The 23,700-nt window shown below is 40.7% G+C and overlaps 1 protein-coding gene across 1 annotated transcript; it reads left to right on the top strand.

The window, feature by feature from the left end:
• The first annotated feature begins 4,228 nt into the window (after positions 1–4,228).
• Positions 4,229–15,456, top strand: LOC124722374. Its single transcript, XM_047247549.1, has 2 exons — positions 4,229–4,276; positions 14,723–15,456. The coding sequence occupies exon 2, from the start codon at positions 14,728–14,730 to the stop codon at positions 15,454–15,456; it is 729 nt and encodes a 242-aa protein (XP_047103505.1). The 5' UTR covers positions 4,229–4,276; positions 14,723–14,727.
• The last annotated feature ends 8,244 nt before the right edge of the window (positions 15,457–23,700 follow it).

Below are 23,700 nucleotides of genomic sequence, written 5' to 3'. Positions count from 1 at the left end.
CTGATCCAGATCTCATTTTGGACAAGTCTTCCACCTCCCAAAACTTATCCTCTAAATGCTCAACAAAAAACTGAGGCTTCATCAGTACCGGGGCGAATAAGATCCGCTGCCATCCTTAGTCCGACGTTCCTCCCATGGTGTGGCCAGGGAGGGGTACGATTTGGGGTTATACTTCTGTGCATTGGCTTGAACTCGTGAATGCTTAGAGACTGCTGGTGTTCCATCACCAGCAAGAGATGATGGACTATGCTTCATCACGTGTCATCTGCCCTGATGCCACCCACTCCGACCGGGGACCCTCCCCACAGGCACCGCCCAGCCGCAGCAAAGGTCACCTGGCACAGGATGGTCATTGCCGGGAGTCCGAATCCACCAGGGGGATGGGCATCTACCCCTTGGCATACGTGGGTAGTTAATGGCACAGGCATCGGTAGAGCGACCCCAGTGTGGTCAGGGGGCTACAACCAACATGGTGGTCCCACCACAATGGACTGGCTACTGTGCTGGATATCAGGTGCAAAGAATTCCATGGTCATCATTGACACAGAAAGCGGCACTGCATAGTGCATGATGGAAAACGCATCCATGAAGGTGTCGTCGCCCAAGAGATGGAGAATGAGCAGGACTCAAATACAATGATGAGAAAGTGGGCTAAAGATCTCAATGCACGATGGACATGATGCACCATGTAAGGCACCCTTCCTCAATTGGCTCACTCTTCGGGAAAATTTTGAGGAATGAAGGTCAAACCCTACAGGCGACCATCACATAAAGGTCGAAACATGCAGAACTCCTTTTAGTCACCTCTTACGACAGGCAGGAATATGTCGGGCCTGTTCTTACCTCCGGACCTGCAGGGGAATGGAAGAATCTGAACACATGATAATTTGGCGATGAGATGAGGCATGTTGTTTAATATGTTTAACAAGACATGCTCCAATTTCCTGTGATCCTTGCGACCCTTATGTCTCATTCCACATGTACATGTAACCTATAGAGTCATTAAAACTGTGTACTCCTAGGTTATATACATACATATTTAGTTTGTAATAGGCAAAAGATGTGGGAAATTTTGGGAAAGGTAAAGCTCTTTCCAGATCATGAGTAAAAACGTAAACATCTTCTCCTGCAAGCAACTTGTCTGAATTCAAAAATGTCTTGCTTGTTGTGCCTGCCGAAGATAAAGTTCTTTTGTAATCTTTGCCTCATCCTTTTTTGCATCATCATTCTCAAAAGTAAGAATGTTCTGCAGGAAATCGCATAGCTGGCATGTATCTTGGGACGGGGTTAATGTAAACTGAAATTAGTAGAAAACACGTGGCAATACATCTTTTCTTTGACAAGTTTGGTAGCATCCTCTGCATCTTTCTGATATTGAGATCAGACTGCAAATATATCCAGTTTTGCGCATCAGATAGGGTATAATGAATTTTATAAGAGGGAAACGACTCGATGTGTTCTTTCACTTTTGTTACATCGATTTTATTTGCTGGCAGCCAATGGCCGCTTTCACCAATACATGCGAATGGTTTTGTACTATCCAGTATTCCATAAAGACGATCATCACTAACTTGAAATGCGTCCATAAAAAACATTTTTCACACACGAACTGACATCACTGTTTTCAAATAATGTCATAGTTTTCGATTTTGGTGCTGACGATGAGTTTCTTGGACGACATTGCCTCACTTTAGTGTTGTGGATCAGTCCGCAAAGACAGACGTTCTGCTTTGCATTATCGCACAATTTATGAAAGGAATCGAACAATAATCGCCGTTCTTCAGGATTTACTAAAGCAAAACACTTTCGTGAACATTTACAGTTCACATTTTTAAAGGATTTTCCAGGTATATTTTTCCACTTCTGTTCACATAAGCTTTCCCAGAACATTTTTGTCAGAACTGACAACCCTTTTCCATAAATATTGCTTCCTCTTCCTTTCTGTATCATCATATTTTCGTTTTCATTGCTTTTATCATGGTTGTCTAACTGGCGATCATCTTCTACATAAATAAAATATTCGTAAGTCATTCAGTGTAACTCACTAAACAGTTCACAATTCAAAAAAATTATTCCAAAACGCGTGTTTAGCAATGCTTGTAATGTAACATTCCGGTTGGAAGGTTACAGTATCAATAACGAGATAAACAATACTCTAGTTTTGGGAAAGAACCCTTCTCTGATTAGTAACATGAAAGTACGACACATTTTAGAGGTTAGAATGTACAGGTACATACATGAATCGGACGAATTATTATCATTGTCTGGTACATACTCACAAGGGAACCTCCCCATCGCACCCCCCTCTGATTTAGTTATAAGTTGGCACAGTGGACAGGCCTTGAAAAACTGAACACGTATCAATCGAGAAAACAGGAAGAACTTGTGTGGAACTATGAAAAAAATAAGCAAAATATACAAACTGACAAGGGAACATCCCCATCGCACCCCCCTCAGATTTAGTTATAAGTTGGCACAGTGGATAGGCCTTGAAAAACTGAACACAGATCAATCGAGAAAACAGGAAGAAATTGTGTGGAACTATGAAAAAATAAGCAAAATATACAAACTGGGTCGTCCATGTCTAAGATAGGCAATATTAAGGGCAACATAAGGTCAGGAGCACCGTGGTCCCGTGGTTAGCGTGAACAGCTGCGGATCAAGAGGTCTTTAGTTCTAATCTGCCCTCGAGTGAAAATTTTGCTTTCTTTATTTTCGCAAAGTTATGATCTGTCCTTTCGTTCATTGACGTCTCTGTTCACTGTAATAAGTTTAGTGTCTCTGTTTTGCGACCGCACCGCAAAACCGTGCGATTAGTTGACGAAAGGACGTGCCTCTCCAATGGGAACCGAAAACATTTGATCGCAAGATCATAGGTCAACCGATTCCTCTACAGGAAAACACGTCTGATATATTCTTTACGACACTGGTGACAGCATGTGCGTCACATGACAGGAATATGTTGTCAACCCACCTAACTAGTACACTTGGATAATGGGTAAAAAGATTCTTCTACCTTGCCCGATTTAGGTTTTCTTGTGGATGTAATAATCACTCCAAAAAAAGTGATGAAAACATAAGAGTTTGTCACATAAACTGAAAATAAAAAGTTAAAATTTTCGGTCGAGGGAATATTTGAACTAAAGACCTCTCGTTCTGCAGCCGTTCACACTAACCACGGGACCATGGCCCTCCTCTTCTCACATTCCCCTTAATATTGCCTATACTACACATGGACGACCCAGTTTGTATATTTTGCTTATTTTTTCATAGTTCCACACACCTTCTTCCTGTTTTCTCTATCGATCTGTGTTCCGTTTTTCAAGGCCTATCCACTGTGCCAACTTATAACTAAATCTGAGGGGGGTGCGATGGGGAGGTTCCCTTGTCAGAACCGCTGTCTGAAAACGGCGTATTTTCAACGAGTGGAGAGGATATCCTGACCTAAAAATCACGTATTGTGTAACAGTAGCAGATTACTCTGTCTTGTCTAACAGAACGCTAAGACAAACAAACCGGTGTTGCAAACTGACTTACACTAAATGACTTCGGAACATTTCGGCTCGTTTACTCCGGGGTCAGTAAACGTGCTGCCATCTAGCATAAGAAGTGTCAAATTGTGACTTACTCGTCTCGACAATTGAAAGACTGAATACCCAGGAATTTGTTGCGACATACAAGTCACTTGCAGAAAAACGATGACTTAAACTGATTGCCATCTGAGCCCTCCATATAAAGCACCACCTGCTGTATGTAACCAATCTCCTACGGTATCAGTGCAATAAGTACAAAACTGGCACGTTTTTTCCTTGATCTCAAGAAATCACAGAAGTATGTACAGCATTCCCACATCCTTTTCATAGTGCAAACTTATACATGTACAATCAGGCTTACCCATTTCATGCATACTTTCTACCCAGTTGTTTTTAATTCTACATATATACTCTGCTAACAATGAGAAGCATATGGCAGAGGATATTTGCAATTGTACTACCTATTATGGGTTCTTCACACTTTGTTTGCATATTAAGTGTGGGAAGAATGATAGTTTTAATGCCCCTGTGCATAGTGTAATTAGTCTAAGCTTGTGTCTGTCCTGTGTTCAGGAGCTGCACACAAGGGGTAAAGTATATCTCTTCGACCATAGATACTAATAGACTGGGCAAGCAGTGGAGCGGCTATACATGTGGCGTGGCTGCAACATAGAATCACGTGACTGTTGGCAGAACGTCGGCGGGAGTTCGAGGCAGCATTCTGATTCCTGATTTCACTTCCGGTATTTCTCGGTGGATTTCATGCTAACTTCACCACATTAAATGTAGCTTATGTAAACACAGCTAGAAGTGATAAATTATTGCGTAACCACTGTACAAATTTAGTTTTACAGCCATTACTTCACAATGAACTTTGTGAACTGCTGAAACACTTTCGATGTTCGGCAATATATTCGCCGCGAATATTTCAGTGTTACCAATTATGAGATGCATTCTCTACTAACAATACGCGTTATGCACTGCATAAAATGTAAATACTGCTTGTGTGTGTTTTAGTGCCTTTGTTGTAGAAAGTGTTATAGACTTCATAAATCGGCATAAACAACGAAACCTGTAACGTAAACACACGTGTTCACATCGAATGTAACGAACTCAGTTGTGTCGTTCACCTACAAAACGTAAAGCAGTTTCATTTGAAAGCTCTTTTTTGGTTTAAACAGTTTGTTTCGTAGATGTATCAAATAAGATATGTACAAAATCAGTACCTACTTACATGAATACTGGCTCCACAGATCATGAATACGATACTTCGCAATGATGTGTCAGTTTAATGAAAGGTAGACCTATCATTACATGACAATTCTTCCAATCACTTATTTATACCTAAAAAATCGTCTACTGAGTAGGAGCTGTCATTCATAGATTCTTTTAGTTTGATTTTAAATGCTGGTTAGCTATCTGTCAGGCTTTTAATGCTTTTTGGTAAATGACCAAAGATTTTTGTAGCAGCATATTATTTATCCCATACATTACAGCTTATTATCTGGAAACTAACATAGGCCATACAACTACCTTTTTGCAAATGGTATTCAGTATCTGTTTCTGATATTCGTATGTTTTGTAACTGGGAAGTACAAAATAAAACTAAACCCTGATGAGAAATCAAACCCCTAACTTGTTTTTGCAAATTGTTCTTTAAAATAATACCAGCATAATTCACCCCTTTTTGTACCAAAGTCAGATTTAATCCAGGATAGTAAAAATCATCCTTTCTTCTTATGTAGTAGCAATAAACATTGCCATTGCTTTTGGAGTGGGAAGGGTTATTGGTAATAAATATCTCTCTCTCTCTCTCTCTCTCTCTCACACACACACACACACACACAATATATATATATATATATATATATATATTCTTCAAAGTGCTTTGAACAGATGCGTGTGTGCGCAGTAGGCTTGAAATCTTTTCGTTTCACTGCCTGTATCCACATCTGCCTGCGCCCTTCATCCTTTGGAAACCTATACGAAAGAGAAAAAGCAGCTTTGTAGCTTACCATTTCAAGAAATATATACGATTGCAATGTGCACCTGGAAACACACACAGCACTTCAAACCGCCAATTTACGTAACTGTGGCGTTCTGGGTAAGGATATGATACACACAATAGCTTATCAGTATTCAAGAAATGCCGCTACATTAAACTAATAATGCTTACACGTGAAATTTAATGTTACTTCCCTTCACAAAACGCTCGGTACAACCATAAGCACAACAGGATACCACCATAGTTTTGCCAATAGTCACGTGGTATAGCAGTAGAGATGTTGGTGCCACGAAATATACGTTATGACCAGTCTACCAATATCTATGGTCGAAGCTATATCTATATATTCTTCTCCTAATAAAGTTTGTTGAAACATTGCAAGTAAGGTATTCTGGAACAGTTGGCATCTATCTTCATGCGCCTAGTAATTTATGATTTTCAGCCTTTCAATAATGCTCTCCCACGAGTCACATGAGCCTATGGCCATTCATGCTGCCCTTCTTTGTGTACATTAAACATCCCTTGTTAGTGTTTGTTGAAACATTGCAAGTAAGGTATTCTGGAACAGTTGGCATCTATCTTCATACGCCTAGTAATTTATGATTTTCAGCCTTTCAATAATGCTCTCCCACGAGTCACATGAGCCTATGGCCATTCATGCTGCCCTTCTTTGTGTACATTAAACATCCCTTGTTAGTGTTCTTTGGTTATATGCCCCACGCACTTGAGTAATATTCTAACATACGATGCTTAAGTGTGTTATAAGATTTTACAAGGAGACTGAGGTCATTTTCCCAGTATCCTATCAAAGAACCAAAGTCTGCTACCTGATTTATCTACAACATAACTTACGTATTCACTACATTTCATTTCCCTCTCAAATTGTTGCATATAAATATGTGTTTATGATTTGGCTGATTCCAGCTGTGACTCATTGTTATTGTAGTCATGGGATTCTACTTTTCTACGTTGACCATCCAATATGATCATCAACAATACAAACACTCATACATTCCTTCCAAATATTCCTTCCTTTGCCTTCTGTTCACTTCTAAGTATGTTCTTATGCAATGCATACGCTGACCAATACAAATGTTGTGCTAGCTCCTCATACTTGCCTCTGACCTCTACCAAACTGAACTATGTGCACAACCTACATCTTCCAGTGATTAGGTGATGAATGTTAAAAGCACAAACACACAAATCTGCTGTATCTCACTGCAATGTGATACTCCAAGTCACTGGGTTGTGTGTGTTTTGCATAGGGCACTGCTCTCAGTGCAAATCTATGGAATGTAGTGCTGCCAATAGTATGTGATGGTAAACCTGGCCATTGGAATTACTGTCACATTTACTGAAAGATGCAGCACCCACCACTTCCACATGATTTATACTTGTGGTGAAGGATTGTACCTGCATCCATGTATCCCACTAACCAGACAACTATTTACCCTCCAGACCACCTCCAGATACACTACTTTCAGAAAATAAAATCTATTTTTACAGTTGTTAATTATTTCCCAGATAATATTCCCATCCCTTCTCAATTTATGGTTCCCCTTCATTCCAATGCTTTCCTTTTCTTTCATATAGAAAATCATGGCATGTGTTCCATACATTGAACTACCGGTTTAAATAATACTAACACACACATGTTCATAACATCAAGCCCTTCACAGTGGACACATCTGAAAATCACAACTTCTTCATTCTGCCCTGCATCATTCAGATCCACCCAACAACCTGTATGTAACTCTCACCAGTTATGTATGCTTGGTGTTATATATTCCAACTGGTGCAGCACTTTATTCACCATTGCACTATTCACTTCTTGTCGGCACACATATCTGATCAGGTTCTGTCTCTTCTCTCTGTCTTGATCAGAAATAATATCTAATTGCGTGAGTGCTCATTCAGATTTCTTAATTTCTCCCCCTTTGTCAGAAAGTTCCTTTATGTTTTACCAGGATGTCAAAAAACCTTTACAGGTGGTTCCCATTGTTTCTCAGTTGCTATATATCTTCTTGTACAGTGTAAATAGTTGTGTCCCATGTGTCTAGCAGACTAGGTTAGAATTGCACACAATGGCTTCTAGTCTCCTAATATTTAATAAAAGAAGTCAAGACATTTGCATCAGTTCTTGGCTGCAGAAATTCATGGGAATAGGCAGGTATCAAGAAAGGTTTGTTATCGGAAGATGTGTTTGTGGCTAACCTGTCAAACACAAGAGTCTTGATGGCTGCTAACAATTAAAAGCAGTTTTAAGATGATGTGAAATGTAGCAAGTGTTTGCAAGTGTCATTGGGTTCAGGAAGTCCTGGGGCTTGACACGTTTGAAGGAAGGATCGTGATGTCTTTGTAGCTGGTTTGGTGACCAATTTGCAGGGAGGTATTTATGATTGCCATGTTGATAATAGGCTTCACAAAACAAGGCAGGAAGGATAGTGCTGGCAACTATTAACTTTTTTAATACTAAGGTGTTTTGTTAAAAATTCTTCTTGCTGAAGAGTAGGACATGTGTTAGTAGTCAAACTTTTGTGCCAGACAGTCAATAAAACTGAAAACTGCTAAACAGTAGACAAATTGTGTGTCTGATGTGCGGGATTTTGTACTATTGAGGGAAAAAATGAATGATATGTGCATGGTAGCATAACTTTTTCACAGAAATAAAAATAAATTTATGCAAGTACCGGTATTTCATTACATTCTTGATCTGATGAACTAAAAAAAGGTGCAAACATGGTCCTCTCTGAAAACGTTAATTCAGTGTCAAAGAAAGATCAAAGCTATAGAAGGAGGTTTCTGATAGCTACATATTACACTGTCTAAAATTTTTAAGTTGTGTTTCTTTATTTATAAAGAATTTAACTTCACTTGCAGGCTTTTTAATTCTTCTGGCTGAAGAACAGAACATCTGTGATTAGTTACATTTGGGTGTTTTGGCTCACTGCCTCTTTGTTCCAGGAATCTGTTTCATATCATTAAGTTTCTTAGTTCCATGATGATTTTGAGTTATTGAAAAGGTATTTAGTTAAAGGGAGATTGTTGTATGTAGCATGATTAGAGTTTCTGAGTTTTAATCTTAGGTTCTTCTGATTGGGATTGTTCACAAATGTAGAGCTTTGTGTGGATTGTATTTCACTTCACTGCTGCAGCTACCACAGGGAAAAACCTCAAGAGAAGGGTTACAGTAGTCATTGAAGCCGTAAGCTCACATGTATGAATGCACTTTATGGTGAGTCCTAAGTGGGCTAAAGGTAAGGAATGAGGTAAAATTAAATCACATTACACTGTGGTCTCTCTAAAACTGGCTGAGGAAATTGGCTGGAAGTTGCAAATTTGGAGCAAGGCAGGGGTACATAACCTCAAATAAAACAATGACCACAAATCAGTGCTGTGTTATAACCAACCTTTAGGCCTAGTGCAGCTGTACTTTGCTATTACATTTGTGTGCCACAACTCAGCTTGGCCAAAAATTAGGTCAATGCCATGTCTGAAGAGTTGAAAATTCTACTGATGACAGCTAAATAAAAAAAAAAAAATATATATATATATTAATGACACAATGTAAACATTCAGTAAGACACAAACCAATAGGCTGGTCATTAAAATTTCAATGCCAAATGGGATAGTAAATAACGAAATTGGAATTTGAGTGGAAGACTGACTCCAGTCGCAATCTGGTATCAAAATACTTTGATGATGAGTTGTAATTTTGTGCTGGACTGAGACTTGAATCCAAATCTCGTACTTGAGTGACCCAACAGAACAGACACTACACATATATATAAGTACAGTATATCTATAGGTGTGATTGCCTTTATAACTTCAGTGTGGAATAGCACAAATTTTCAACTTTCAGCATCGAATTATTTTGATGCCCAATTGCTCTCCTTCAAAATGATATATTTATGGCTATTGTGTCAACAAACAACAATATGGTGACTGTGAGATATGTTCGACAGAACAGACATGAAAAACATATATATAGGAATTTTAATTATTGTGTGTATAAATGTTGTTGGCAGAACTGCTACTTATGGCAGCAAATGTGGCTGTAACGCATGTGAGCAGCGATGCACTGGTGGTTAATTTCTATGACAGAGTTCATTAATTGTAGTGTCTGGTGAGTGTACATTTGCCACTCTCTCAGCAGCCCATGATCAGATATTTTCGTGGGTGACTTTGTCCATAGATAACGTGATGGAGACCTCAAAGATAGGACACAGCCACTTTTCATACCACATCACAAATGTGATGCCCCAAATTACTGGCCATGCAAACCAAAAGTAATTGTGTTACTTACACAATGGCAAACCATACCATCACGTCATGTGCTGCGTTTGTATGATGACGAATGCAGTTTTGCAACATTAAATCTCCTCAGAACCTCCACACATGTGCGTATCCGTCGTACTGCTGTACATAGAACTGAGACTCACGTGAAAAGACGACATTGTACCGCTGCTTTATCCTTCTCTATGCCACTGTGTCAAAAGAAATCGAATCAATGGTAATATTCTGACAGTCCATGGTACTCCAGTCATCATTGCCCTGACCTTGTGAATACTGAAAAGGAGCAATTTCCGGACTCAAAGTACGTGACAGCTCTACTATCTTTCACGCCCAAGCGAGCAATATGTCTGTCCGCTTGCGGGCTTGTCACATGGTGCCATTTTCTACATAGAGTACAGTATGACCTTCGTGAACACATTGATTCCATGTTCGCATGGATCCTGATCAAGGTGAGTAGCAATATTGCAGGATGATAAAACACAGTGTTGATAATCCATGATTCTGTTGCTGTAGAATCCCTACTTATGATGCTAGGAGTTTCTCCTTCTTATACGAGGCATCTGGAATGATAATCATTTGCATATCGAAGGATGTAGTACAGTTTCTACCAGTCTGACATTTATTGTATACCACCGTCATTGTGTTTTGGTTTTAGCTGCCAGTAGTGTATATTAAAACTATTTGTATCTGCTTCTTACAGTAAGATTAGTGAGCCTGCCAGTACATCGCAATTGCTAAATCAGACCACAAACGAAAAATATTCAATTTCACCCTTTTTTCAGCATTCTGTTGGCAGGGAATCAGAAACTTCATTAAAATTGTTGAAGCTTTTATTAGCGATTCTGTCAACAGTTCCAGTATTTATGGTAGGCGAGTAGTTTAGAACCTCAGAGGTTCATTTTCAATCTTGGCCCACTGAGGCCTCACTGACGGTGCCCGACATCAAAGTGGGAACAAGTGCTTTACAAATGTTTGCAGAATGAGTGACAAAATCCACAAGTGTCTCTTACCAAGTCAAAATCAACCTTTGAAAATGAACCTGTGGGGTTCGAAACTAGCAGCCTAGTATAAATACTGCAACTGTCAGCAGAATCGTTAATAAAAGCATTAAGAAAAACAGTCAGTTGCGATTTCAGAATGGGAAAACCTGCTCTCTAGTGTAGGCTATATTCTTTTCTTATGTACAGAATGTAGGTGACATGACTTCCACCGACTATGTGCGACGACTCTGGAATGATAATCATTTGCATATCGAGGCGTGTAGTACAGTTTCTGCTAGTTTGGCATTTATTGTATACCACCGTCAGTATGTTGTGGTTTTAGCTGCCAGTAGTGTATATTAAAACAATTTGCATCTGCTTCTTACAGTAAGATTAGTGAACCTGCCAGTGCATCGCAATTGCTAAATATGTATGGGAACCGGATGTATGGCCTAACCCCTCTTCAACCATCTCTTTGTGCATCTCTTCCTGCCCCACCTCTTTCTCTGGCCATTACCTCCTTCTCTGTCACTTTCTCTATTTCTGTTGATTTTCTCCTCCTGCCCTTCTTTCCATCTCCTCCTCCTGCCTCTTTCTGTCCATTCCTACTTCCCCTGTCCCCCTTTCTCTGGACTTGAGGGACTTGAGGCTTGATTATTGTTACTGCGAACGCAGCCTTGATTGGTAACTGAAATCGTTTAAAGCGAATGAGTAAATTGGTTTGGATTCTTGGTATACAGGATAAGAGAGACCTCTCCTGCTGCTGAATCTGTGAGGATAGTAGCTTCAATGAAAGTATTTCGCATAGTTGTAATTTACGAACGTGTAGAATTACAAAGTTTCCGATGATACAGATTCCATAGTAGTTTTCTAATCATTAGCTAATAGCCCATAAGTACAAATTTTCTGTTTTCTATTGTAATTATAATTGACTGCGAGGAAGAAAACAAAACAGCGTATAGTTGCCCATAAAATTGTTTAAAATTATGTATATGTCGAAACAGTATACAAATATAAGATAAACAATTTGTCTAGAGGCTTAATTGCTGCGCTATCGTAATTGGAACTGACTGCGAGAAAGAAACCAAAACGCACATTTTCACAGCACTGCATATCACAGAATTTTCCTTCTCACAGTTGGTTTTTACAGAAAACTAACACTGATGTTTAAAAAGTACACAGCTGTGTCTCAATATTTATTGGAGAATCATGTAAAACTTTAAAGCAAACACGTCAAGAACTTTTCGAGACTTTTCTAACACCATATATATTTAAAAAGGTGTAGCTTATGCCTATACATTTTGGAGTATATTGGTCAAGGACTTTTAGAGATTTTTGCTGGCAACATTACCCCTTATGTCTACATAATGTATGTCGATCTGAATGTATGTTGGAGTATGGCGTAAAAATCTGAAGTAAATTGGTCCAGAACTTTTGCAGATTTTACAAACAACGTTTCTCCTTAATATATTATGTATACATGTTTATATACCATATATATTTTAAAAACATGTAGCCTATGTCGTTAAAATTTTTATTAGAGTGTCGTTGAAAGAAACTGAAGTACATCGATCAAGAAATTTTCGAGATTTTTGCTAACAACTCTCCCCCTTTACTCAGAGTGTCCCAGAGATGTTGCAACAAACTTCAGGGGTTTGTAGAGGGTTTAGTGAGCAACAAATTGATGATAGGAACCGGTGTCCGTAAACATCATTCAACGACGCTACAGAGCATCATAGTTACAGGTGCCGGTGTCTGCCACTAGGTCAACCCTTCGGCTGCTGCACAGAAGGACCTTGTATCCTATGAATGCGATCTGTGTTGCCTCGGTGGATGACGGAATCGAACACAGGTATACCGAAAACCATTGGAGATTTTAGAGGGTTTCAGGAGAAAAATAAACTGTAGATGAAAACACGTGTCCAAAACTGCCATCCACCGAGGCAACAGAGCGTCACATTCATGAAAGACAAGGCTTTTCTGTGACTCAGCTAGCTCTGTCTTCTCCAGTGGCGAACGTGACAATCAGTCGCGATCAATGAATAACAAAGAACATTGCGAGACGTTCCGCCTACAGTCAGTCCGCGTACAGAGTCACGTCTGATGCCGAAGGGTTGATATAGTGGCAGGCACCAGCACCTATAACTTCGATACTCTGTAGCGTGGTTGGATGATGTTTCCAGAGACGGTTTCCTATCCTCGATTTGTTCCTCAAGACACTCTCTACAACTCCTCTAAGTTTGTTGCAACATTTCTGGGACACACTGCATATAGTACACTACTGGCCATTAAAATTGCTACACCATGAAGATGACGTGCTACAGACCCGAAATTTAGCCGACAGGAAGAAGATGCTGTGATATGCAAATGATTAGCTTTTCAGAGCATTCCCACGAGGTTGGCGCCGGCGGCGACACCTACAGCGTGCTGACATGAGGAAAGTTTCCAACCGATTTCTCTTACACAAAAAGCAGTTGACCAGCGTTGCCTGGGGAAACGTTGTTGTAATGCCTCGTGTAAGGAGGAGAAATGCGTACCATCACGTTTCCGACTTTGATAAACGTCGGATCGTAGCCTATCGCGATTGCGGTTTATCCTATCGCGACATTGCTGCTCGCGTTGGTCGAGATCCAATGACTGTCAGCAGAATATGGAATTGGTGGGTTCAGGAGGGTAATAAGGAACGCCGTGCTGGGTCCCAACGGCCTCGTATCACTAACAGTCGAGATGACAGGCATCTTATCCGCATGGCTGTAACAGATCGTGCAGCCACGTCTCGATTCCTGAGTCAACAGATGGGGGCGTTGGCAAGACAACAACCATCTGCACGAACAGTTCGACGACGTTTGCAGCAGTATGGACTTTCAGCTACGAGACCATGGCTGTGGTTACCCTTGACGCTGCATCACAGACAGGAGCGCCTGCAATGGTGTACTCAATGACGAACCAGGGTGCACGAATGGAAAAACGTCATTTTTTTTTGATGAATCCAGGTTCTGTTTACACCATCATGATGGTCGCATCCGTGTTTGGCGACATCGAGGTGAACGCACATTGAAAGCATGTATTCGTCATCGCCATACTGGCATATCACCCGGCGTGATGGTATGGGGCGCCATTGGTTACACGTCTCGGTCACCCCTTGTTCGCATTGACGGCACTTTGAACAGTGGACGTTACATTTCAGATGTGTTACGACCCGTGGTTCTACCCTTCATTAGATCCCTGCAAAACCCTACATTTCAGCAGGATAATACACGACCGCATGTTGCAGGTCCTGTACGGGCCTTTCTGGATACAGAAAATGTTCAACTGCTGCCCTGGCCAGCACATTCTCCAGATCTCTCACCAATTGAAAACGTCTGGTCAATGGTGGCCGAGCAACTGCCTCGTCACAATACGCGTGACTACTCTTGATGAACTGTGGTACCGTGTTGAAGCCGCACGGGCAGCTGTACATGTACACGCCATCCAAGCTCTGTTTGACTCAATGCCCAGGCGTATCAAGGCCATTATTACGGCCAGAGGTGGCTGTTCTGGGTACTGATTACTCAGGATCTATGCACCCAAATTGGGTGAAAATGTAATCACATGTCAGTTGTAGTATAACATATTTGTCCAATGAATACCCGTTTATCATCTGCATTTCTTCTTGGTGTAGAAATTTTAATGGCCAGTAGTGTATATACATTTATTTACCATATACTCGTATATCAAAAAAATATATAGCCTGTGTCCTCTGAATGTTCATTAGAGTATCGTGAAAATCTGAAGTAAATGGGCATGAACACTTGGAGATTTTTGGTAACACATTAAGCTATGACTTCTCTTTATATAGTAGTAGTGATGTAGAAGCACAAAAATAGCTGAAATGCATTTGTACTTAAAGAATGTCCATTCTGTTACAGTGCTCATGGATCGTTGGGGAGAGGTTTATGAAGAGAAGAGGATGTCTTTCCACCGTATCACACTAGCGAATTTCGCTTCACGCCAGAACAGACACAGAACACGAAAAGGGAGGTGTGAAAGAGATCGAGGTGTTCAGTTCGCTGTGAAGGGGCCTGCCATGCAGCACGTTGCATATGAAGATATATTGCCTGAACGGAGAGCAGCACCACAGTGGCGCGGAAGGGGAGCACTGCATGGCAGCTATGGGCGTCCGCTCCCCGTGTACATACCACCTGACCAGCAGTGGCGCCAGCGTGGCCACGTGTGGCAAGTCATTCCCAGGAACTGCCTGTTGTCGGAAAGCTGCAGCTACCGCCAGTATCTGGTGCAGCGGCGGTGGAAGCAGCAGCAGCAGCATCAGCAGCATCAGCAGCAGCAGCTGCCGCTGCTGCGTCAGCAGAAACCTTATACCCGCGGCAGTGCTCGGCGCGCGCCGCAGCCGGCTGCGACGCTGCCGATCCGTGGCCAGCACCTCACCCCTGCCACTATGGTGCCTACTGGCAACATGAAGCCACCCAGTACTGAAGAAGACCTGCGCCGACGCAGAGTGATGAATCGATGTCGCTCCTGCCATAGGTGTGGAGGCCGTTGTCTTGGCATATGGGGCCATATATGCCCCACATCAATCGTCGTCAGTCGTGTGCCACGATTTTCTATTTCCGCAAGAAGCAGCGGCGCCAAATGGATGAACTAAGTCGTAGACGATTATACATTTTTTACATGTATTCAGAATTATAACAAACTTCATAATGAGTTATTGGAAAGCGTTGAAACTGTTAACAATGATTGAAATAAAGGATCATAAAACCAGCTACGTTTTTTATTTCTTTCGTAGCACAACGCATTTCGAGAATTTATTCCTTTTTTCGAGTGTTGTGGGCGTTGACATACTTTTTAAATGTGTCCAACTGTGTTTTCATGCAGTGGACATTTCTGTTGTAAATTACGAGATCACTGTCGACTTGGAGGCTGCTGCGTTTATAATGAATCAATTTCTTTATTCTTTTATGTGCCAGATGACAATCACTGGATCACTTTTACAGTTATCGGTTTTGGCTGTGTTTTGCAGCGATCACTGTTGTGACATAAGAAGCCTCCTAACACAAAGCTGGAAGCGTTGTCATACTTCATATGCTGGAACATTGTTCTAAAGATCATGTAGACAACAACCGGAAAACCGAGCGAGGTGGCGCAGTGGTTAGACACTGGACTCGCATTCGGGAGGACGACGGTTCAATCCCGCGTCCGGCCAACCTGATTTAGGTTTTCCGTGATTTCCCTAAATCGCTCCAGGCAAATGCCGGGATGGTTCCTTTGAAAGGGCACGGCCGACTTCCTTCCCCGTCCTTCCCTAATCCGATGAGACCGATGACCTCGCTGTCTGGTCTCCTTCCCCAAAAACCAACCAACCAACAACCGAAAATTTTGAACGAGTAATTGTTGTCCGACAAATAAAATATTTTTTTTAAATCTTTATTTCACCGCAAGAGTTGGAAAACAGGAAACACCGTATTCTGAATTACTAAACATCGTGTTTCCCGTATTTTCTGATTATAACGAGAACACAAAAAAGGAATGTATTCTCGAAATGCGTTGCACTACGCATGAAAATCACAACTGCTACACCAACTTCATTATAAAATAGTGGTAAGACCTGGCATAGAGGAAATATGTAATCTCGAGTATTCATTATCTTAAGAATACCATAGAAGTTGCTTTGAAAGACGTTACAGAGCATAGGAGATTATAAACCAACAAATCGAAAACTAAATAAATGAAACTCCATAAAACAGGAGCTAAATAATTATATGAAAATCCATAGAACAGTAACCTGGGTAACTGGTCAGCTACAGGTTTAAATTTCGAGCAGCTTTTAATTTTGAATACCCAAGAGTTAAAGTAAATTCCACGTCCACTGAAATAATGACATACCGCGTTTTAAGTGGTTGTAGGTGATATCACACATTTAAAAGACAGCGACATCCAGAATGGTAAATCAACAGCTCAAAATTACGCCAGTGGTTACATATGGACGTGAAACATTGACGCTAATCAGCACTGATGAACAACGATTTCGAATATTTGAAGGACGAACACTATAGAAAATTTATGGGGGGACCCGAAATAATGATGATATTTGGAGAACAAGGACGAATTATGAGTTGTATCGTCTCATACAAGGAAATGATATTGTAATACTAATCAAAAGTAAAAGAATAGTCTGGGTAGGGCACATTCAAAGGATGGAGGGCGCAGGAACTGTAAATGGAAACCAACAGGCAGAACATTAAAAGGAAGGCCGCTTAAACGACAACTGGACAATATGAGGTGGAAGGAAACATCAGAGCTCTAGGAATCAGGGGATGGAGCAGGAAAGTAAACGATAGGGCAGAACGGAAGGAAACTGTTAAGGAGATGAAGACTCATGCAGGATTTTATAGCCATAAGAAGAAGAAGTATTCATAATTTTGCCTCTGTCTTTCTCAGGTAAGGGGAAAATGAAACAAATCACTACGAGGGCGGTTAAATAAGTTAACTTGATAGAAATGAAGGACTTAAAAAATTATTTATTTTTCATCCCTTTTTTAAGAGATGTCCAGTTTTCTCAAAGTCTAGGTTGTTTCTAACACCTCCAAAAATTATTAATTTTCGTGCACTCTAGAATACGCCTCTTTCTCAGCAATGATTTCAGTTGAATTCAGGAACGTTATAATGCTTGATTTTTGACTATGTTGTAACACCGTGCAACAGACGGGTATCAGCAATACTGATTTGTAAGACGGTGAATATGTTGTTTCGCCCTTTTTATGAACAGGAGTACCCTGCGCTCTTTACCTATCAGGCACAGCTGTTCGCTGCACAAGAGTTTCTCGAAAAATAAGAAAGAAGGAACGAGTTGACTGTGAAGTGTATTTGATATAATATGTAATAAGAATTCTATCATGGAGTGGGGCATGTTTGATTTTGTAACCACTATTGTTTTTCAGTACCAAGCTACTAATACGAATATCTCTGAGTTTTGAGGCTGTGTGTCGTCAGAACGTTGTACGGTAGCACCCCAAAGAGTAAATTCTTGTATGAGCAAGCAAACCATGTACTAGAGTACTTCGAAAAGTAAGTTACATATTAAACTTGCTGGCAGATTAAAACAGTGTGGCGTACCGAGACTCGAACTGGGGACCTTTGCCTTTCGCTGGCAAGTGCCCTACCAACTGAGCTACCCAAGCACGACTAACGCCCCCTCATCACTGCCTTACTTCCGCCAGTACCTCGTCTTCCACCTTCCAAACTTCACAGACGCTCTCCTGTGAAACTTGCAGAACTAGCCCTCATGGAACAAAGGCTATTGCAGAGACATGGCTTTGCTACAGCCTGGGCGATGTTTCCAGAATGAAATTTTCACTCTGCAGCGGAATGTGCGCTGATATGAAACTTCCTGGCAAACATGGCCAAAAAGCTGCGAAGAAAATATAAAAACAAAGGGGTCGGTGATGCTGATTAAAACACATAGTAAACAGACAGGCACAATTAAAAAACACGGCGATAGTCTGGTTTCTGCACTCAACACTTAGAAAGGCGAAGCAAACACTGAACACTTATGGAAAACAGCGCACTGTAGAGTATGAAGGCATATGGGGGGAGAGGACCCGGACAGATGGAGGAAAAAGGGGGGAGAGCCGAAATCAATGGTTTCTGTACTCAACACTTAGAAAGGCGAAGCAAACACTGAACACTTATGGAAAACAGCGCACTGTAGAGTATGAAGGCATATGGGGGGAGAGGACCCGGACAGATGGAGGAAAAAGGGGGGAGAGCCGATGAGGGATAGGACACAGAAAAAGGGGGAACACAGGCATGGCAGGCGTGAGAAGGAGTGGGGAAGGCAGTGGAGGGGAAAGAGAAAGAACTCAGGAGAGAGAAAGGAGTCAAAAAGATGATAGGTGGGGTGGGGGAAACAGGATGGAAGAGGGGTGAGAGGGAGCCCAGGAAAAGGACAGAGGGAGAGCAGCACTTCTATTTTTTTTCCTTTATTGTATTTCGATTCCCCCCTCCAGAACGGCAGCAGTGTAATACACCGCTTTGCAGACTACAGATAAAGTTAAAAAACATAATGAAGAGACTTAACAATAAAAAGAGGTGATAAAGTGGTGACTGTTTAAAACTGGTACATGGCAAAAAAGTTGTGAAGAAAACATAAAAAACAAAGAAGTGAGTGATGCTGTTTAAAAACACGTAGTAAATAGACAGGCACAATTTAAAAACATGGTGACAGTCTGGTTTCTGTTCACAGTACTTTAAAAAGGGGATGCGCAACACTGAACACTCACGTAAAACACTGCACTATAGAGAACGATGGCATATGATTTAGGATGAAAGTTTCTCATTCTGGAAACATCCCCCAGGCTGTGTCTAAGCCATGTCTCTGCAATATCCTTTCTTTGAGGAGTGCTAGTTCTGCAAGGTTCACACAAGTGCTTCTGTAAAGTTTGGAAGGTAGGAGACAAGGTACTGGCAGAAGTAAAGCTGTGAGGACAGGGTGTGAGTCGTGCTTGGGTAGCTCAGTTGGTAGAGCACTTGCCCGCGTAAGGCAAAGGTCCCGAGTTTGAGTCTCGGTCCGGCACACAGTTTTAATCTGCCATGAAGTTTCATTTCAGATAAGATCAAAATAAGGATAAGATCATAAATTTGAGAATATACATGGTCCAAATTGCTTATTGCATGTTACAACAGGTAGGTTGATTTAATGTAGTATACAGATCCACTGAAAAGGACAGATATTTTGGAGAATGGTATTAATGATGTAGATTATGACTTTTGTCATAGGAAAGGGTGAAGGGAGTTATTTGTATCAGCGGGAGTGTGGGTTTCTACCAGTTTTTTCATTCATCTGTAAAGAATTTGTGTTGGTATTTTGCAGCCATGACTTATTAAACTGATAGTTTGGTAGTTTTCACATCTGTCAACACCTGCTTTCTTTGGGATTGGAATTATTATAGTCTTCTTGAAGTCTGAGGGTATTTCGCCTGTATCATACATCTTGCTCACCAGATGGTAGAGTTTTATCAGGGTTGCCTCTCCCAAGGCTATCAGTAGTTCTAATGGAATGTTGTCTCCTCCTGGGGCCTTGTTTCAACTTAGGTCTTTCAGTGCTCTGTCAGACTCTTCACGCAGTATCATATCTCCCATTTCATCTTCATCTATGTCCTCTTCCATTTCCATAATATTGTGCTCAAGTACATCACCCTTGTATAGACCCTCTATATACTCCTTCCACCTTTCTGCTTTCCCTTCTTTGCTTACAACTGGTTTTCCATCTGAGCTCTTGATATTCATGAAAGAGGTTCTCTTTTCACTTTAGGTCTCTTTAATTTTCCTGTAGGCAGCATCTATCTTACCACTAGTGAGATAAGCCTCTACAACCTTACATTTGTCCTCTAGCCATCCCTGCTTAGCCATTTTGCACTTCCTGTCAATCTCATTTTTGAGACGTTTGTATTCCTTTTTGCCTGCTTCATTTACTGCATTTTTATATTTTCTCCTTTCATCCATTAAATTCAATATCTCTTCTGTTACTCAAGGATTTCTACTAGCCCTCATCTTCTTACCTACATGATCCTCTGCTGCCTTCACTACTTCATCCCTCAGAGAAACCCATTCTTCTTCTACTGTACTAATTTTCCCCCATTCCTGTCAATTGTTCCCTTATGCTCTCCCTGAAACTCTGTACAACCTCTGGTTTAGTCAGTTTATCCATGTCCCATTTCCTTAAATTCCCACCTTTTTGCAGTTTCTTCAGTTTCAAACCACAGTTCATAACCAATAAATTGTGGTCAGAGTCCACGTCTGCCCCTGGAAATGTCTTACAATATAAAACCTGGTTTGTAAATCTCTGTCTTACCATTATATAATCTATCCGACACCTTCTAGTATCTCCAGGATTCTTCCATGTATACAAGCTTCTTTTATGATTCTTGAACCAAGTGTTAGCTATGATTAAGTTATGCTCTGTGAAAAACTCTACCAGGCGGCTTCCTCTATCATTTATTAGCCCCAATCCATATTCACCTACTATGTTTGCTTCTCTTCCTTTTCCTACTGTCGAATTCCAGTCACCCATGACTGTTAAATTTTCGTCTCCCTTCACTACCTGAATAATTTCTTTTATCTCATCACACATTTCATCAATCTCTTCATCATCTGCAGAGCTAGTTGGCAAATAAACTTGTACTACTGTAGTAGGGGTGGGCTTTGTGTCTATCTTGGCCACAGTAATCCTTTCACTATGCTGTTTGTAGTAGCTTACCTGCACTCCTATTTTTTATTCGGGGACTATTTTACCTCCGGAATATTTTACCCAAGAGGACACCATCATCATTTAACCATACAGTAAAGCTGCATGCCCTCAGGAAAAATTATGGCTGTAGTTTCTCCTTGCTTTCAGCCATTCGCAGTACCAGCACAGCAAGGCCCTTTTGGTTAGTGTTACAAGGCCAGATCAGTCAATCATCCAGACTGTTGCCCCTGCAACTGCCGAAAAGGCTGCTGCCCCTCTTCAGGAACCACATGTCTGTCTGGACTCTCAATAGATACCCCACTGTTGTGGTTGCACCTACGGTACAGCTATCTGTATCGCTGAGGCACGCAAGCCTCCCCACCAACAGCAAGGTCCATGGTTCATGGGAGGCTCTAATTCATATATAAAGTTTACTGCCAATAAAACACATTCCCGAAGTATTGCACACTGTCAGATTATTCCTATAAGGAATTGTAAGAACTCTCCAAAAGATTTTACTTTTTATTTTTTTTCTTTATTTTATTATTTACACTGGTCAGATCACCAATGACTGATTTGATGTGTCATGCTGAGAGTTTTCATATTTTTGTGAAGATTATGTTCACTTCTTACATTACTATCATGATATGTACTGTTTATTTTGTAGACTGAAGTAAAGAAGCAATTACTAGAAGTCTAAGAATACTTTGTTATTAAAAATGGATGTGTAAACAGTGGCATTATGTGGTCCAACTTACACACCGTCAATTTTTTTACAACATTCTAAATATAGCTTTCTGTCTGGTATGAAAAAAATTTGAGACTTAAATTTTTCAAAAGATCGTTTGATGGAGAAGCCCTATCATGGGAAGACCTTCACCTTAGTCAGTGGGAATCATTCCAAGATTTTCAAAAGAAAGCCTTGAATAAATTGTTGTCAGAATCAGAACAGGATAGAATCAAGAGGGAATTATAGGTTTCTGCAGGAACCAATTAAAGAAATTAGCATATTTAGACAAAGCTTTTGATAAAATGACTCAGATTGATGCACTTACAAGAAGTTTGCCTCAGACACTACAATAGGGTCTGGAGGAGTGACCAGAGGAGTCACTAGACTAGTTCTTGATATTTGTTGATAAGTTGGACAGTGGTATGGAGAGAAGTGTTGACAGAACTTTAATCAAGAGGAAAAATTATCATGGAGAAGAAATTCTGGTTTCAATAGAGAAAATTGTGGGAGAAGAGATTATGCAAACCACTTGTTTCAACATCAAAACAATGGGGCAAGAGATTTTAATGGGAATGTAAGAGACAGACATTAGGAAAGAAGTGTTGATAGCTGAAACAGAAGACAGGATGGAGAAAATGAAATACATCCACACTGAGTACAAGAAAATGTGGTAACTCAAATGCATGCTACATGGAGGAAGGATGACAGGAGTAATAGACAAGACAACTTAAGGTGGCCTCAATGCGGGTGCACAGCATAAATGGCTGCCAATCAAATTTTCACTGAATTAATAAATAGTTTAAAGCCAATTCACTGTCAGAAAACTTTGGGAAGACACATTACATGCAGTTCAGAACCTGTAAGAGATTTCCTTCCAGCATGTGTACATCACATGAAGACATGCAGATCAGAGAGGCTGACAGTGTTAATTTTTTGGGATTACAAATTGATAAATAATCGGTTGGGAAGGGTACACTACAGAACTGCTGAATCACCTAAACAAGTCTGCATTTGCAATGTGAATGACATCTGATGTAGGAAATGTTAATATAACAAACTTCCATATTTCACTTGCTTTCACTGTATTATATGTTGTATGGGATTGTGTTCTGGGGTAACTCGTCAAATCAAACAAAAGTTTTTAAGTGCAAAGCCCTGTAATGTGTAGTGTAAATTCAAGAACATCATGTAGAAACCTGTTCACAGAACTGGATATTTTAACCACTGGTTCTCAGAATATTTATTCCTTAATGAAATTTGCTGCAAACAGTAGATATCTGTTGCCAACCAATACCTCAATACATCGTATCAATATTAGGAACAAGAACAATCTAGATAGAGACCTAAAATCACTTACTTTGGTCCAAAAAGGGGTCCAGTATTCAGGAACACACATTTTAAATAAATTCCCAGCAACCATTAGTAGTAGTAGTAGTAGTAGTAGTAGCAGTAGTAGTTTATTCATTCAGAGACAATGTACATTGCATGGATTTCATAAAATATATATATATATATATATATATATATATATATATATATATATATATATATATATATAGACACACACACTAGCCCCTTTCCTCACGTTTGGTCTGTGGAATCGATTCGTCAGCATTTGATGTGGTTTACGAAATATATGCAGCGGTAACGTTAGGTGACTCACCCTATATATACACTCCTGGAAATGGAAAAAAGAACACACTGACACCGGTGTGTCAGACCCACCATACTTGCTCCGGACACTGCGAGAGGGCTGTACAAGCAATGATCACACGCACGGCACAGCGGACACACCAGGAACCGCGGTGTTGGCCGTCGAATGGCGCTAGCTGCGCAGCATTTCTGCACCGCCGCCGTCAGTGTCAGCCAGTTTGCCGTGGCCTACGGAGCTCCATCGCAGTCTTTAACACTGGTAGCATGCCGCGACAGCGTGG

Source organism: Schistocerca piceifrons, chromosome X (assembly GCF_021461385.2).
Source record: "Schistocerca piceifrons isolate TAMUIC-IGC-003096 chromosome X, iqSchPice1.1, whole genome shotgun sequence".
NCBI lineage: Eukaryota > Metazoa > Arthropoda > Insecta > Orthoptera > Acrididae > Schistocerca > Schistocerca piceifrons.
This window is presented reverse-complemented; position numbering and strand designations above follow the sequence as displayed.